Source organism: Sciurus carolinensis, chromosome 1, assembly GCF_902686445.1.
Source record: "Sciurus carolinensis chromosome 1, mSciCar1.2, whole genome shotgun sequence".
Taxonomy (NCBI): domain Eukaryota; kingdom Metazoa; phylum Chordata; class Mammalia; order Rodentia; family Sciuridae; genus Sciurus; species Sciurus carolinensis.
The window spans coordinates 98,620,941-98,638,292 of NC_062213.1; the positions used below are offsets into that span (position 1 = coordinate 98,620,941).

A 17,352-nucleotide genomic window follows, 5' to 3' on the forward strand; every position below is an offset into this window, starting at 1 on the left:
AATCCTTTTTATTTTGAGCCAGGATCTCACTAAGTTCTTTAGGGCCTCGCTAAGTTGCTGAGGCTAGTCTTGATCTTCCTGCCTTAGCCTCCCAAATTGCTGGGATTACAGACATGTGCCATCCCACCCTGCCTAGGACATTAAAGCCTAGACAACTGAAGCCAATAGCCTTATTCTAGCCAATACATTCAACCAGTTTCTGTTCCACTTTAGTAATCATTTTCCTGAAGAGGAACAATATAAACTGGCTTGTGTTTCATCTCTTTTTATTATTCTCAACTCACTCTGTATGCCCATTGTGGAATGCAAGAGTGAGAAGACTGAGAAATGGAGAGGTGAGATAATATAAGGTCTGGATCATAAAGTCTATATAAAATATTTCAAATCTCTAATGAGGGGGAGTCTCCCAAGTTTTATCATACTTCAGCTCAGAGATGATTCTGTGGTTGTGGAGCTTGCCTCGTAGGGATTCTTCACCAACTTGGCACAACGAAAAATCATCACTATCAGGAATAGAAACAGAAGAACAACAAAGGCAATGGCAAAGCCCTTGTCCACATCAACACTGCTAGATGGGCTTGAATCTTCCATGGTGAAACACACCTCTTTACTGTTATCCAGCAGCAGTTACCTCCTCAGGTATAACTCCAGATTTGTCATATTCCTAGACAAAATAGGATAAAACAAGTTTATTTTTGTGTGTGTGTGTGTGTGTGAGATAAAACAATGCGGAGTCTGGCACTGTGGCACGTCTGTAATCCCAGGGACTTGGGAGGCTGAGGAAGGAGGACTGAAAGTACTGAAAATAATACTAATACCACCAAAAAGGGGTCAAGAGTTGAAAAAACATCATGAAGATTTATTTAAGAAGCATCAAAATACAGTGACACATGCCTATAATTCCAGTGACTTGGAGGTTTGCAAATTTGAGGCCAGCCTGTACAACTCATGAGGCCATCTCAAAATAAAAAAAATAAAGGGCTGGAATCATGGCTCAGTGGTAGAGCACCTGCCTTGCCTGTGTGAGGCACTGGGTTCGATCCTCAGCCCCACATAAAATGAATAAATAAAGTAGAGGTATTGTGTTCATTTAAAAAAATTTAAAAATAAATAAAAAATAAAAAGGACTAGGAATGTAGCTCAATTGTAGAGTGCCCATGTGTTCAATCCCAGTTAACTCCACCCAGGAAAAGATTTATTTAAGAAGCACTTATGATGAGGCAGGAGGCTGAGGCAGGAGTATTGAGAGTTCAAAGCCAGACTCAGCAAAAGTGAAGCACTAAGAAATTCAATGAGATCCTGTCTCTAAATAAAATTAAAAAATGAGGGCTGGGATTTGGCTCAGTGACCGAGTGCCTCTGAGTTCAATCGCCTGTACCCCGGTTCCCCCCAAAAAAGAAGCACTTATGAAACTGATAAAGTTAATATTATATATTCCATAGGCCATTAATCACTATTCCTATTTGCTCTGCCAGTTTGTTTGTTTATTTTTTTCAGTTCTGGGAGTTGAACCCAGGGTCTTGTGCATGCTAAATTGTTGTGCAAGGGCTCTAACACTGAGCTACATCCTAGTCCCCAGTTCATTTTTTATAGGTACTGTGGAGGGGTGAGGAGTGGGAGTTGGTGGACATATGGTTGACTATGCCTACTCTTTATAAGATGTGGGAGAAATAATATATATATATAAATATATATATATAAATATATATATAAATAATATGTATATATAAATAAATATAAATATATATATAAATTATATATATATATATATATATATATATATATATATATATATAAAGAAAACAAGAAAAAACTAGAAGAACATAGAAGAACATCAAAAAAGAGGTGGGAGAAGTTTTGGTTCCTATTGTTGCCACTCTTCAGAATATACCCAATACTTACTGACCCTTGTCTTCACCTTTGAACTTAACCACAATTCTGGAGTAACAGGGAAGTTGCATTCAACACCTTTTATGTTGGGTTCTCATGGCCACCTGCTGAGTTCCTGTGCAGATGAAATGAACAGACATTGTAAATTTCTGATAAACAGATGGATTTTTTTTTTTTTAAAGATGCTATTTTGTTAACCGGAGTTTCTTAAAAACAAAAACATATGGGATGACAGAACAGATGTAAAAGATTATTAAAATGGGTCTCCATCTCAATTATGATTATAGTAAAAGGGCTAAAATTAAACAATAGGTAGGTGGTATTGCATGCTGCAAAGAGAGACCTCATAATCAGGCATTGCAAAGCAAGTGGCTAAAGACCATTTTTGAGATCCTTAGGTTAATATTCACCTTGAGGGTGTAAAAAGGGTTGAAAGTGAAGAGGCAGCAAATTCATTTATTTGTAGAAAATTGTTGAAATGTTGATATTTTCCATCTGTTTTTACTGCATTTATGTATTTCTTAGCATGTGATATGTTAGCATACATATTAAGTCAGAGCTGTAAAAGTTATAATCAGAGAAATGTCACTCCTCCTCCGTCATTCTTTCATTCCATTTCACCCACATACTATCCTTTCTACCTGATTCCAATTATCTTCATCCTGTAGATAATAAATCTTATTCATTTCCGGGTTATACTTCTTGTTTTTTTTTCACAAGTAAATAGTTTTTCTTTTCTCCTTTTTTTTCTTACACCAAAGATGATGTATTATAGATAGATACTCTTGCATTTTGTTTTTTCACTTAATAATATATCCTGGATCAATAACTTAGCAAAATCCTGTCTCAAAAAATTAAAATTAAAGTAAAAAGGGCTGGGAATGAAGTTCAGTGGTAAAGTACCCTTGAGTTCAATCCCCAGTACCAGAAAAAAAATTCTGTGGATCCCTTCTAATCTGGAATAATATGTTCACAAATAACTTCTGCATTATTATTATTATCATCATTATTTTATATTATTACTTTGTGGTAGTGGGGATTGACCCCAGGGGCCCTCTATCTAGCTACATACCCAGTCCAGTTTTGTTTTTTGGGGGGTACCAGGGATTGAATTTAGGGGCACTCAAACTCTAAGTCACATCCCCAGCCCCATTTCGTATTTTATTTAGAGACAGGGTCTCACTGAGTTGCTTAGCATCTCACTTTTGCTGAGACTAGTTTTGAACCCACAATCCTCCTGCCTCGGCCTCCCAAGCAGCTGGAATTGCAGGTGTGCGCCACTGCCCCTGGCCTCAGTCTGTTTTATTTTTTATTTTAAGACAGAGTCTCACTAAATTGCTTAGGTCACTCAGTTAATCCCTATCAGGAGATTAATTCACTGACTGGGTTAAGGCTCTCATACCCAATCATTTCTCCTTGGAATGTTCTTGCATTGTCTCATACATGAGCTTTAGGGGGACACATTACACCCAAACCATAACAGTGAGCAACTTGGGAGGCTGAGGCAGGAAGATCACAAGTGTGAGGCCCTAAGTAACTTAGCAAGATTCTGTTACACAAAGAGGATATGTAGAGGCTCATCCCTGCAACACATACAATTTTGCCATTTGTTTTTAAATTCAAAACTTCATGGTGTCCCAGAAGAAAAGTCTCCACTTTTTAAAAAAGGAGCTGTGGAGTGTTTCAATGTAACAAGACCTTTAGCTTCTGAACACATGGCCAGAAATCCATCTGCTGTCATAGTTTTAAACAAAGGTCTTGACTCCATAGGTATCCCTGACCAGGCACACTTTCTTTTTGGAAGTGTCCAGTAAAATAAAAGCAAATGCCCCATCCAATATACAAATGGTTTGCTCAATTCCTCCTTTGTCATACAGATGAAGGATCATTTCACCATCCACTTTTGTCTGGTATTCAAATTCAAAACATTGTTGCAGTGTCTTGTGGTTATAGATTTCACCATTATAACAGAGCCACAAATAAGGGTATTTCTTCAGTCGAACTGGCTGCATTTCAAACTGGGTCAACCACCACCGATCAGTGAAATCCAAAGCAGCAATTGGTATATCCATTGACATTCTCAAAATGAAATGCATCTGGACCCCTGTGCACAATCTGCATAGCACTCAGACACTGAACAGAAAGGCCGTCATCACTGCCAAAGAGGGCCCAAATGCATGGTGCAACAAAGCTACAAACTTTCTAGTTGTGAGTGGGATGGTCCGGTAGGCAGGGGAAAGGAGATAATGGCTGTGTAGTGCTGGAGGGTCGGCTGACCTCCTTTAGGCATATAGCCGCCTAGTTCCTGTAACACATGTGGGAAGTTTTATCATGCCAGCCAGTATAGTTTTAATTTGCCTTTCTTTTATTTTGAGTGATATTGAAGATCTTTTAATACATTTAAGAGTCAGTTACATCACTCTTTTGTAGCAACTCGAGATATAATTCATACACCATACAATTCACCCTTCAAAAGTGTACCCATTAGTGGATTTTTTTTAATATATATTTTTTAGTTGTAGATGGACACAATACCTTTATTTTATATTTATTTATTTTTATGTGGTACTGAAGTTCGAACCCAATGCCTCACATGTGGCAGGGAAGAGCTCTACCACTGAGCCACAACCCCAGCCCCACCTCAGTGGCTTTTTAGTGCATTTGCAGAAATGTGTAATCATCACAATATTCCCCTTGTCACCCCATATTACCCCCAGCCCTAAACAGCCACTAATTGGCTTTCTATTTTACACACCTACACACACACACACACACACACACACACACACACACTATGTATACAGAATAAAATAAAGGTCCACCAACAAGTAAAAATATACATTAAAAAAAAAAAAAAACGAAAAACAAAGGGCTGGAGTTGTGACTCAGTGGTGAAATGCTTGCCTGGCATGTGTAAGGCACTAGGTTCAATTCTCGGCACCGAATGTAAGTAAATGAATAAAATAAAGGTCCATCAACAACTAAAATATATATATATAAATAATAATTTAAAATATATATTAAAATAATATATACATATATACACATATATGCATATACATTTGGTGACTGGCTTCTTTTGCTTAGCAAAATGTTTTTATGGTTTGTCCAGGTTGCAGTGTGTATCAGTACTTGTTTTTTTCCTGTGACTGAATAAGATTTCATTGCAGGGATATACCACATTTTATTTATTGATTCATCAGTTTATGGACATTTGGGTTGTTTCTGAATTTTGGCTAAAATAAATAATATTGCTATAAACATGAAGTTTTGGTGTGGATATGTTTTCATTTATCTTGGGTATATACTTAGGAGTGGAATTATTTGTGGGAATTCTACGTTTAATCATCTGAAGAACTACCAGATACTACTTCACACCCACTACGAGGGCTAGGATTAAAAAGTCAGGTAGTAAAAAAAAAAAAAAAAAAAAAAAGGTCAGGTAGTAAGTGTTGGTGAGGATATGGAGAACTTGAAACCTTCCACCGCTGCTGGTTGGAATGTAAGATGGTACAACCACTTTGGAAAACAGTATGGTAGATCCTCAAAAGGTTAAGCATAGAGTTATCACTTGAATATCTCTGTCTCACTTTCACTCTCTTTATGTTTTACACCAATAATTAAAAAATAAAATTGTCCAATGATTTGCAAAAATTTCCTCCTATCCTGTGCATTTTCTTTTAACTTTCTTGACATTTCCTTTGAAGCACAAAAGTGTTTATCTATTTCTCTGGTTGCTTGTACTTTTGGTGTCATATATAAGAACCCATTAACAAATCCAAGATCACAATGATTTATCCCTAATTTTCCTGCTAAGAGCTTTAGAGCTTTTGTTCTTATGTTAAGGTCTTTAACCCATATTGGGTTCATTTTTGTATATGATGTGTGGTTAAGGCCTGACTTCATTCTTTTGCTGTGGATATTCCGTTTTTCCAGTACAATTTACTAAAAAGAAGACTCTTTTACCATTGAATATTTTTAAAATTCTGGTTGAAAAACATATGATCATAGAAACATAGATTCAGTTTTGAACCTTCAATTCTATTTCATTGATTTATCTATCTGTAGCTGTACTTTTTTTTTTTTTGGACACCACGCCTTTATTTTATTTATTTTTATGTGGTGCTAAGGATAAAACCCAATGCCTCATACATGCTAGCCAAGTGCTCTACCACTGAGCTATAGCCCCAGCCCAACGAGTGGAATTTTTTTTTAATTAAAATCTTTTTTATTTTTACAGACTGCATTTTGAGTCATTGTACACAAATGGGGTACAACTTTTCATTTCTATGGTTGTACACAATGTAGATTCACACCATTCATGTAAAATTTTATTTTAGTTCATTCAAAAATTTTTAAATATTTTTTGCTGTACTGGGGACTGAACTCTTATCACTGAGCTATATCCCCAGTCCTTTTTATTTTTTATTTTCAGACAGGGGCTAGTTAAATTGTCAAGACTGGCCTTGAACTTGGAATCCTCCTGCCTAGACTTCCAAGTTGCTGGGAGTACAGATGTGCGCTGTTGTTCCAGGTTCCATATGAATTTTAGAACCATCTTGTCAATTTTCTTTTTTTTCTTTTCATCTTGTCAATTTTCACAACAAGCCCCACTGGGATTCTGGTACAGATCACATTGACAATTTGAAGATTATTGCCATCTTAATGATACTCTTCTGATTCATGAACGTGGGAATGTCTTTCCATTTCTTTAAATCTTTTCAATGTAACAATATTCTATGGATTTTAGAGAATTTTGCAATTATGTTGTTATATTTATTCCTAATTATTTTATTCTTTTTTATGTTACGCTGTTTATTTATTATTTATTTATTTTTGTAGTATGGGGGGATTGAATACACATGCTAGGCAAGTACTCTACCACTGAGCTACACCCATGGACCTATTTTATTTTGGGGAATGTGTGTGTATGTGTGTTACTGGGGATTGAAACTAGGGACTCTACCACTGAGCTACAGCCACCTCTGCTCCAGCCTTATTTAATTTTTGCATTTTGAGACAGGGTCTCACTAAATTGACCGGGCTGGCCTTAAATTTGAAATCCTCCTACTCCAGCCTTCCAAGTCACTGGAATTACAGGTATGTGCTACCTATGATAGTTTAAATAAAGTATTTTGCCATGCACAATTGTGCATGACTGAAATCCCAGCTATTTTTGAGGTTGAGGCAGGAGGATCACAAGTTTGAGGCCAGTTTGGGCAAATTAGTGTGACCCTACCTCAGAAAAGGCTGGGAATATAGCTCAGTGGTAGAGCAACCCTGGATTCAATTCCCAGTGCTGGAAAAAAAAAAAAAAAAAAGAAAAGAAAAGAAAAGAAAAAAAGGAATTGTTTTCTTAATAATTTTTTTTGAGACAGGTCTCATTATGTTGCCCACACTTTCTTGAACTCATTCACTTAAGTGATTCTCCTGCTTCAGTCTACCAAGTAACTGAAACTACAGGTGCCTACCATCCCACTGGCTAATAGTCGTATCTTTATTATTATTATTATTATTATTATTATTGTAGTTGTAGATGGACAGCATGCGTTTGTTTATTTTTATGTGGTACTAAAGATCAAACCCAGTGCCTTACACATGCTAACTAAGCAAACGCTCTGCCTCTGAGCTACAGCACCAGACCCTAATAGTTATGTCTTTTATGTAAATTGTCTGTTAATGTCTTTTGTCCTTTTATCTAGCCTCAATTTTTACATGTTGTTTATATAGTAGGAATATTAGTCCTTCAGATGTGACATATATTGTAAATATTTTCTCCTGGCTTTTCAATTGTCTTTTCTTTTTATTTGCGATTTTTCTTTTCTTTTGCCATATAAGTTTTTTTTTTTATCATAGCGAAATTTATCAATTTTTTCTTTCATCATGTCTGAATTGTGAGTCATTATTACAAAAAATTTCCCCTCATCCATGTTATTGAATTCACCCATGTTCTTTTCTACTATTTATATGGCTCCTTTTTTTTTTTTTCCATTTAAATCCTTGATCCACTTGGAGTTTATTTTAGTATATAGTGTCAAGAATGAAGATTCTCAGTAATTTAATGAAACCCTGTCTCAACAAAACAAAACAAAAAATGAGCACAAATGTAACTCAGTGCCTGTGGGTTAAATTCCCAACACCATACATGCATTCACACAAAAGAGCTGTGGTCAGAGTCATACCTCGTTAGAGAATTGCAGTGAAAATGGTCTTAAGACTGAGGATGAGAGAAAACTGGTCTGGAGCTCCTCCTATTGGCTGGAAAATGCAGGAAGACTGGTAGCTATTTGTACAAGTTTCAAAATGTATTTATTATTTACATATATATGACATTATTCATGTGTCTTATCCTTTCTATAGGGCTCTATCAGAGCAAGACCATATGATTTTTCATGTCAAAATTATAATAGTTTCTCAGTTTTTACATCTATTAATTTCCTTTTGAGCCTACTTCCAAAATATTTCTTTAATCAATTCCGTTCTCGTCATCCCCACTATTAATCTAGACCATCAATGCCAGACTCCTAAAAATTCTCTCTGATTACCTGAAAACACTCTTGTTCCCTTCCAAACCACAAAGTGATCTTTAATAAATGTAAATTGATCAGTTCTCTGATTCAAATCCTCCAGCAACTTCCCATTGTCTTTGAACTTCTTAATGGGGCTCTTTAAGCCTCTCCACAATTTGGTCTAAGCTTGTTTCTTGCCACTTTCTCCCCTTACACTTTTTGATCTTGGAGTACTGAATTTCTCATAGTTCCATGAATTTTGCATGACCACCTCTTTCCTCTAAACCTTTCTAAACTAATACTGTCTTTGCATTTTTCTCCTCCCTCTATATTCAACTTTTAGGCCTAAGCTTAAATATATCAATTTCCTAGGGCAATCTTCACCAATTAATTACAGTTACCTTAGTGTTTACATTCTCTGATAAAATAGTAATCCTACATGAGATTATGTGCCATATCTAATTTGTTTCTTATTCTAAAAGTCTAGGTTATATTACATGTTCAATAAATATCTATTCAATGAATCAGTGTTGCACTATATCTTGCTAAAATGGGCATGCAAAAATTTTTGTTGAAGGAATTTTTGTGAATGAATAAATGACCTTGAGATGCAGCATTGAATTAAGACAGAAGAAGACTACTGGTGATCTACTGGAAATAATGTCAGAAGAATAATAAGGAATCCAAACTTCAGTGAATAAAGTGGGAAAGGGCAGAGGGAAAATAAAGATACTAAGATTTTAAATAATTAAAAGACATTCAACTAGGAAAGAAAGAAGAGAAGTAAAATAGTAGCTGAAAGCCTATTGCAGAATCAAGTGAGGGATTTCTTTTCAAAGGTAGAATAGAAGGGTATCAGGTAGGATGGGTACTTTTAGTTGCAAGTGACAGGAAAGTTCAATCAAGTGATATTTAAAAATACATGGGTTAGGGGTATAGTTCTGTCATAGAGCACATGTTTAACATGCATAAGGACCTGTGTTCAATCCCCAGCACCAGAAAACAAAACAAAACAAAACCACCATGGAACTTATTGATTCATAAGACTACCAAGTCTAGAGCAAAACTAACTTTTAGAAATGGTTGGATCCAGAGCCCAGGTGTCACCAGGGATCTGCCTTTTTTTTTTTTTTTTTTTTTTTTTTGGCAGTGCTGGGGATCGAACCCAGGGCCTGTGCTTGTAAGGCAAGCACTCTACCAACTGAGCTATCTCCCCAGCCTACCTTTACATGTTGATAGCTTTTCCTGCCCCTGCCTTTCTTCTATGTTTTTATCCCCAGATTGACTTCCCTTATGGTATCAAGAATGGTTCCAGGAAATCTAGACTTCACATGTAACCCCTACACAACATCTCTCCTTCCTCCATTCCAGAAGGAAAAAGAACGTTTTTATATCAGTCAGGATTCTTGTCTGTCAGCAACAGAAATGGTTTCTCTTACTTAAACAGAAAAGATATTTATTGGAAAGAGATCAGGTAGCCCTCATAAGGAGAACTAGTGTTATAAAAAGTCAGAAATCAACAAGCTGAGCACTGTGGTGCACACCTGTAATCTCAGTTGAGGCAGGAGGAATACAATTTGAGGTCAGCTTCAACAATTTATTTATTTTATTTTAATTTTAATTTTTTTTTGGTACCGAGGATTGAACTCAGGGGTACTTGACCACTGAACCACATCCCCAGCCCCATTTTATATTTTATTTAGGGTCTCACTGAGTTGCTTAGCACCTCACTTTTGTTGAGACTGGCTTTGAATTCATGATTCTCCTGCCTCAGCCTCCTGAGCCGCTGTGATTATAGGCATGTGCCACCGCGCCTGGCTCAGCTTCAACAATTTAGAGTCTCTGTCTCAAAATTAAAAATAAAATGGAAGAATGCCTCTGAGTTCAATCCCCAGTACCACAAACCAAACAAACAAACACACTTTTTTTTAAAAATTTTTTTAAAGACAGAAACTAACAGAAGTCAGCCGACAGAAACCCTCACCAAGGTCAGCACAGGAAAAGTCTGGTTAGGGCAATGCTGGCACTAGACATCACCACCACCGGACATTGCTGTTGTTGAGCACTGTTGCTACTGTCATTGGATACTGCTACCTCTGCCATGCCTGAATTATAAATTTTGTCATCTTTGTGTCACTCAATATTCTAGTCCCTGGTTAGAGCATCCAACTGGTCACAGCCAAGTCATGCACTAGCACCTTAGCTGCCAGGGTGTGGAAGAGGGAATATTTGGTTTCTCTAGGCTTCTAGAGTGAGAAGGAGGTTCTGTCTCCCACAGATTCATATATAGGAAGATTTCCCCAATAGGAAGGATTTTTGGATGTTGAGCAAACAAAAAATGACAAATATCCACTTTTTTTATTTTGGCCTCAGTCCAGCTATGTGCTCTTTAAACAAAAAGACACATCTAATGTAAAGACATGGAAAGGTGGAAAATAAAAGGGGGACTGGGGATATAGCTCAGTTGGTAGAGTGCTTGCGTTGCATGCACAAGGCTCCGGGTTCAATTCCCAGCACTGCACACACACAAAAATAAATAAAATAAATAAATAAAAAATAAAAGAAAGAAAGAAAAGAAAAGGGATAGAAAAAGGTATACAAGGTAAATGCTAGCCAAAAGAAAATTGAGGAGCTATATTAATATCAGACAAAATAGACCTTGAGATAAAAAGCATTATTAAGGATAGAGAATTAATAAATAATAATAAAGAATTCAGTTCAGCAGAAAGATATAACAGTTCTAAATCGTACACATCAATAAAATAGCTTAACAAAAAACAACATAAGGAAGACATTGATAAAAGTCGCCATTATAATAGATAGTCAACATATTCTCAATTATTAAGAGGGGAAAGAGTGCTATGAAGAAAACTATAAAATATTGATGAAAGAAATTGAAGAGGACATGAAAAATAGAAAGACATCCTGTGTTCATGGATTAGAAGAATCAATATTATTATTTTAAAATTTTGGAGCAGGGTCTCACTAAGTTGCCCAGGCTGGCCTTGAACATACAATTCTCCTACCTCAGCCTCCAGAATAACTGGGATTATAGACTTGCACCACCATGTCCAGCTTTCAATACTGTTAAGTATCCATACAACCCAAAGTGACCTACAGATTCAATGTAATCCCTATCAAAATACCAGTGACTTTCTTTACAGAGGTAGGAAAAACAATCCTAAAATTTGTATGGAATGACAAAAACAAACAAAAAATCCAAAGGTCAAAGCAATCTCGATGAAAAGGAACCAAGCAGGAAGCATTCCACTATCTGATTTCAAAATATACTACAAAGCTGAAGTAATCAAGACAGCATAGTTTTGGTATAAAATGACAAAACATAAACCACAAAGTAGAGAGAGCTAGAAGTAAATCCATACATCAACAGTCAACTGTTTTTTTTGTTGTTGTTGTTGTTTTTGTTTTTGTTTTGTATTAGGGATTAAACCCAGGGGTAATTTACCTCTGAGCTACTTCCCCGGCCCTTTTTATACTTTTTAAAAGTTTGAGACAGGGTCTCACTAAGTTACTTAGGGCCCTGCTAAGTTGCTGAGGCTGGTTTTGAACTTGTGATCCTTCTGTCTCAGTCTCCAGAGTGGCAGTCAACTGATTTTTGACAAAGATGCTAAGAACATGCATTGGAGAAAGGACAGTCTTTTTCAATAAATGGTGTTGAGAAAATTGGATATCTACATGCAGAAGAATGAAACTACACCCTTGTTTCTTGCCAGTTACAAAAATCAACTCAATGGGCCTGGGGATATAGCTCAGTTGGCAGAGTGCTTGCCTTGCAAGCATAAGGCCCTGGGTTCAATCCGCAGCACTACAAAAAAAAAAAAAAAAAAAAAAAAAAAAAAAAAACAATTTATAAGTGGGCAATAGACCTGAATAGACATTTCTCAAAAGAAGACAAATGGCCAAAAAATATATGGAAAAAATGTTCAACATCACTAATCATCTGGGAAATGCAACTCAAAAGCACAATGAGGTATCACCTCACTACAGTAAGAATGGTCCTATTATAATCAATAGAATTATAGCAGCTAGCCAGGTACAGTGGTACACGCCTGTAATCCTAGCAAATCAACTCTAAGGTGGGAGGATTGCAAGTTCCAGACCAGTCACAGCAACTTAGTTAAGACCTGTCTCAAAGTAAAAGATAAAAAGAACTAAGGATGTAGTTTAATGTTAAAGCACCCTTTGGTAAAATCACTAGTACCCAACCTCCCAGGAAAAATATTTAGCATGTAGATGAATAATCTTGAGTTTCCGTGGGTCTTGTATTTCATATTGAATAGCACATTTTATTTTATTTTTTGCAGTATTGGGAATTGAATACATTCTAGGTAAGTGCTCTACTACTGAGCTATGCTCCCAGATTTTTATTTTATTAATTATTATCATTATTATTATTATTATTATTTTTTTTTTTTGCGGTGACTGGGGATTGAACCCAGGGGATTGGGCTTGTGAGGCAAGTACTCTACCAACTGAGCTCTCGCCCCCGGTTCTTTATTTTATTTTTTGAAATTTGAGACAGTGTCTCATTAAATTGCTGAGGCTGGCCTCAAATTTGAGGATAGCCTCATATTTGCTAACCTCCTGCCTCAGCCTCTCAAGTAACTGGAATTAAAGGTGTGTACCTCCATGCCCCACTTGTGGACACTGAATTTTAAAAGGGATATGGGCACACTATAAAACCTTCAGTGGGCAAAAACTAAAGTAATAGAAAGACCATATCCTCTGAGAAATTATTAAGGAATCATCAATAAGTACTTGGCAGCTACTTTTAAATTTCTGAAAATCTTGAGACTCGAAATTCAGGGTAATGAATATAAGTTTTATTCTTTCAGGCACAGGGGAACCATTGAAGGTTTTTGAGCAGATAACACTTGAAGAGAAGGGGCCATATCTTACTCTGTATCCCACTGACTCCAACTGTAATGTAAGTTCTAGGAGTCTGTTCTATCCATGGTATAGCTTCAGTGTGTAAGGGAAGGTCTGGCACTCTGTGGATATTTAATTTACCTACATAAGTGAATTAATATTCATATCAGTACCTGGTACATTGTGTGTGTACAACTCATGCTTGTTGAATGAAGGAAGATAAATTATCAAAGTCATACTTTAGGAGTATAACTGACAGAAATGTGTAAAAGGTATTGGAAATATAAAACAACAAAACAAGAAAAAATAAGGAGGAGTTGTAGCAGTGTCAAGAGGAAACAAGGGTTAGGGAATAGAGTAATTGAAGGGAAACATGGATATGAATATGAGGTTGTGAAAAGATTTGCAACCACTTAGGAATTAAATGGAGGTATAGTGGGAAGAAGAAAGTGCTAAATAAATTCTGGAACTTCAATTTAGAAAATTGAAAGAAAAATATTGACATTAGAAAATTAGAAATAATAATTATTTATTTTAGGAATAGCAGATACTTAAACTTTTTTTTTTTTTTTAGTTGTTGATGGACCTTTATTTTAGTATATATATGTGGTGGTGAGAATCAAGCCCAGTACCTCACACATGCTAGGTGAGTGCTGTAGGCAAGTGCTCTATCGCTGAGCCACAACCCCAGCCCAGGAATAGCAGATATTTTAGTAGACCATAATGAATTCTGTTTGGGGTAGGTTGATTTAAAGGTACTGACAAAACATGATCAGGAGACAGAAATACAGGACTGAAATTTAGGAGGAAAGAACAAGATCTTTGGAATTGAGAGTCCCCAACTATAGGATAATTAAAATCATAGTAGATGAGAAGATCGAAGGAAAATTAGAGACAATAAGATATTTGCATTTGTAGTGGAGGAAAGAGGTAAAAAAGCCACAGATGGAGAGAAAAAAAAAAAAAAAAAAGCAACAAGTAGGAGAAACTGGAAAGTGTAGGGTTGTGGAATTGAAACAATGAAAGAATTTGAAGGAGGGGATTTGCTGAGTCTCATGCTCCAGAGAGATTGAAAACCTTCAGTATCTGGAAATTGGAAAGCATCAAGTCACCTTTGATTCTTTTTCTCTTTATCTAGTTAAATCTGAATTTCTGAACCTTGATCAAAGGTCCTGTGCTGATCCAGGCTTTTCGCCCATAGCTGCCAAATTCCAACAAGCTACCTTTGCTCCAGTTAGGCTCATAACTTTCCTCTCTTCCCCTCCAAAAGTAAAATACATTCTTACTAGGGGGAAAAAAAAGAAAATAAAAAAGCTGATGTTGTTTTTTTCATGTATAATCTTGGCTCTTCTTTTCATATGCAGGGATCCAGGTTTTATGCAACCAGAAGTTTATAAATCTCTCTTCAAGAAAAAGAATACAAGATTTTGAATATAAAATTTCATAAACAATTTTTATATTTTTAATTATTAAATTTAATTTATTATTATTATTATTTCGAATACTGGGGATTGAACCAAGGGGTGCTTTACTACTGAATTACTGCCCTAGTTCTTTCTTTTTTTAATTTTGAAGCAAACTTGCTAAGTTGCTGAAGGTCTTGCTAAGTTGACAAGGTTGGCCTTGAACTTGTGATCCTCTTGCCTCAACCTCATAAGTAGAGAATACAGGCAAGTGCCACCATTCCCGACGAAACAATTTTTTTGGATGGAAAAAAGTCACAACAAATTATCAGAGACTTGGGTATTTTGCTTCTTTTCTTTCAGATCTCTTAGGCTAAAATAGATTTTCTTGACAGATACACTACCAAATATGGCAGATTCAAAATATGCTTTTCGAAGAGAAGACCTGTCCTAGAAATGTTTTTAAAAGTGACTTTTAAGGTTCCTGTTTTGTTTGACACAAGTAGCAGCACCGTTCAGGACTGGTATGTGTGTTGGGGTGGGGGGGGCGAGGAAAGAAGGTTGGGCATGACTCTGTTGGTTTATGTTAAATCTGGTCCTGCTCAAGTAAGACACAAAATAGCATTTATGAATCTTTAACAAAGTCACTTTCTCTGACTTCCAAAAAGATTAATCACACTTTTCCTTTCCATGTGGTCTCTTCCCTAATCTCGTCATTCTTCCTACCAAATAGTACCAAATCATTTTTTAAAAACATTCCCAAACTGAAAAGACCCAGCATTTCTCTCCTGGTCCTAGATTTAGTTTGAAAGGAGAAGTGTTGGTGAAGAAACACAATAATGAATCTTACTATAATTCCTAAAATCAAAGACAGTCTCTGACTAAAATGACTAATCAGTGGTTTCCCCAACTTACCTTGAAAAGAGACCCTGGCCAAGATCATCCCCTCAGGTGTAAGTTTCACTTTTCCAAAAAAGCTCTAACAAAACAAAGCTCTTTACTTCCCCCAGTCATTTCCCTCATATTGCCCAACCTCACAGGAAGGTGCTATTAAACTCAGGATTGTTGGAATTTTTCCCAGTTGAAAACAACACCAGGAAGGCAATATTGGTAGTTATTTACCTTTTGAGAGAGTTATCCAAGGCTGGATTTGGCTGTTGCCAGGGCAGTCTCCTCCTACTCAAGCACATCTCTTGGCAGCCTTTCCTCTCTTCATCAACCCCCTCCTACAAAAGGAGAGGTTGGTGGCTCACTCTCTTCCGACTCCCACACTGAACTCAGAAGCTTCATGAATAGTTCAACTGCAACTATTGGATCAAGTTTCAGACACTCCCATAGTGGGTGAGAAAATGATCCCACTAGATTAAATTGGAGCCTAGATCAGTGGGGGAATATTTCCACAACTCTGTCAGGGCCAGGAAAACCAAGGTTAATAACTCAGGTACTTCCTTCCAGGTATGATCACATGAGTGGTAGAGGATGGATCAGTAGCCAGCCTTTTGGTCTATGCAATGGGTCTCTGGATTAATAGCTCACCTTGGAACTTGCTTGAAATGCAAATTTTTGGACCCCAATCTCAACCTTAATGAATAAGAAATCTTAAGGGCGATGGTCTCTGGGTTTTAATCAATTCCTCTATGTGATGTGATGTATGCTCAAATTTGAGAACTACTTGTCAATAGGATCAGTAAAGCTTTAAAATCTTTCCCCCTTTCTTCAAAAGAATTTACTGGGGACATTTGGATCAGAAAAGTCAAAATGATTTCACTTATTAGTTATTATACATGTTCATAAATAATGCTAGGCAAGCACTCTGCCACTGAGCTACAGCCCCAGCCTCTTCCAAAGACTTTTAAACTGTGCTGCTTCTGCAGCTCTAGAATCTTCCATTCCCAAGATATTGATCTAATTTGTCTATTTGTCTAGCTCCAATTCTGGGAAAATGGCTCTCTTTGCTCTCTTTCAGAGGCCTCTGAAAACTGACAGAGACAGTAATAACAATGCTTCACGGTTCCATGAACATGTATGCCTTTTAACTTTGGGAGCATTTGACAATCTTCTTTTTATTCATACCTGGTTGACTTCTTGAATTGAATTTCAACTGTACAGGTATGCCCAACTCCATTTCTACATTATTCTCAGCAGAAGTTTCACCAACTCTTTGAGAACCAAAGTCATCACAGGTTATTTAAGCTTTCTTTTCCTCCACTTCAAAAGTCTACATTTTCTTAATATGTTTTTGTAAGCAATTTGCCAGGATTTTGTTAAGGATTTTTGCATCTATATTCATCAGAGATGTCGGTCTAAAATTTTTTTTCCTTGATGTGTCTTTGTCTGGTTTGGGTATGAGGGTGATACTAGCTTCATAGGATGAGTTTGGAAGGGTTCCCTCCTTTTCAAGTTCCTGGAATACTTTGAGAAGTATTGGAATGAGTTCTTTGAAGGTCTTGTAGAACTTTACAGACTGCATTTTGATTCATTGTACACAAATGGGGTACAACTTTTCTTTTCTATGGTTGTATAAAATGTAGATTCACAATATACATAGGGTAATACTATCTGTTTCATTCTACTATCTTTTCATCCCCCACCCCCTCCGACCCCATTTTCCTCTACACCATCCAAAGTTCCTTCATTCTTCTCTTCCCCCCACCACCCCC

The 17,352-nt window shown here is 36.6% G+C and overlaps 1 protein-coding gene across 8 annotated transcripts; it reads right to left on the reverse strand.

Annotated features, from left to right (window-relative positions):
• Positions 1–15,937, reverse strand: Ctxnd2 (cortexin domain containing 2). 8 transcript variants are annotated; one of them, XM_047521304.1, is made up of 4 exons: positions 15,815–15,899; positions 8,073–8,173; positions 1,907–2,005; positions 1–664 (listed from the first exon to the last, which is right to left on the reverse strand). In XM_047521304.1, exon 4 carries the CDS (start codon positions 589–591, stop codon positions 424–426), a length of 168 nt encoding a protein of 55 aa, XP_047377260.1. In that variant the 5' UTR covers positions 592–664; positions 1,907–2,005; positions 8,073–8,173; positions 15,815–15,899; the 3' UTR covers positions 1–423. The 8 variants fall into 8 exon arrangements, with proteins under 8 accessions (XP_047377260.1, XP_047377253.1, XP_047377228.1 ...); XM_047521297.1 differs by lacking the exon at positions 15,815–15,899 and adding an exon at positions 15,608–15,710 and having other exon boundaries at positions 8,073–8,148; XM_047521272.1 differs by lacking the exon at positions 15,815–15,899 and adding an exon at positions 15,608–15,708.
• Positions 15,938–17,352: the final 1,415 nt, after the last annotated feature.

What these genes read in the sequence shown, in the direction of transcription:
- Ctxnd2 (XM_047521316.1), bottom strand. Translation starts at nt 591, where the DNA reads ATGGAAGATTCAAGCCCATCTAGCAGTGTTGATGTGGACAAGGGCTTT.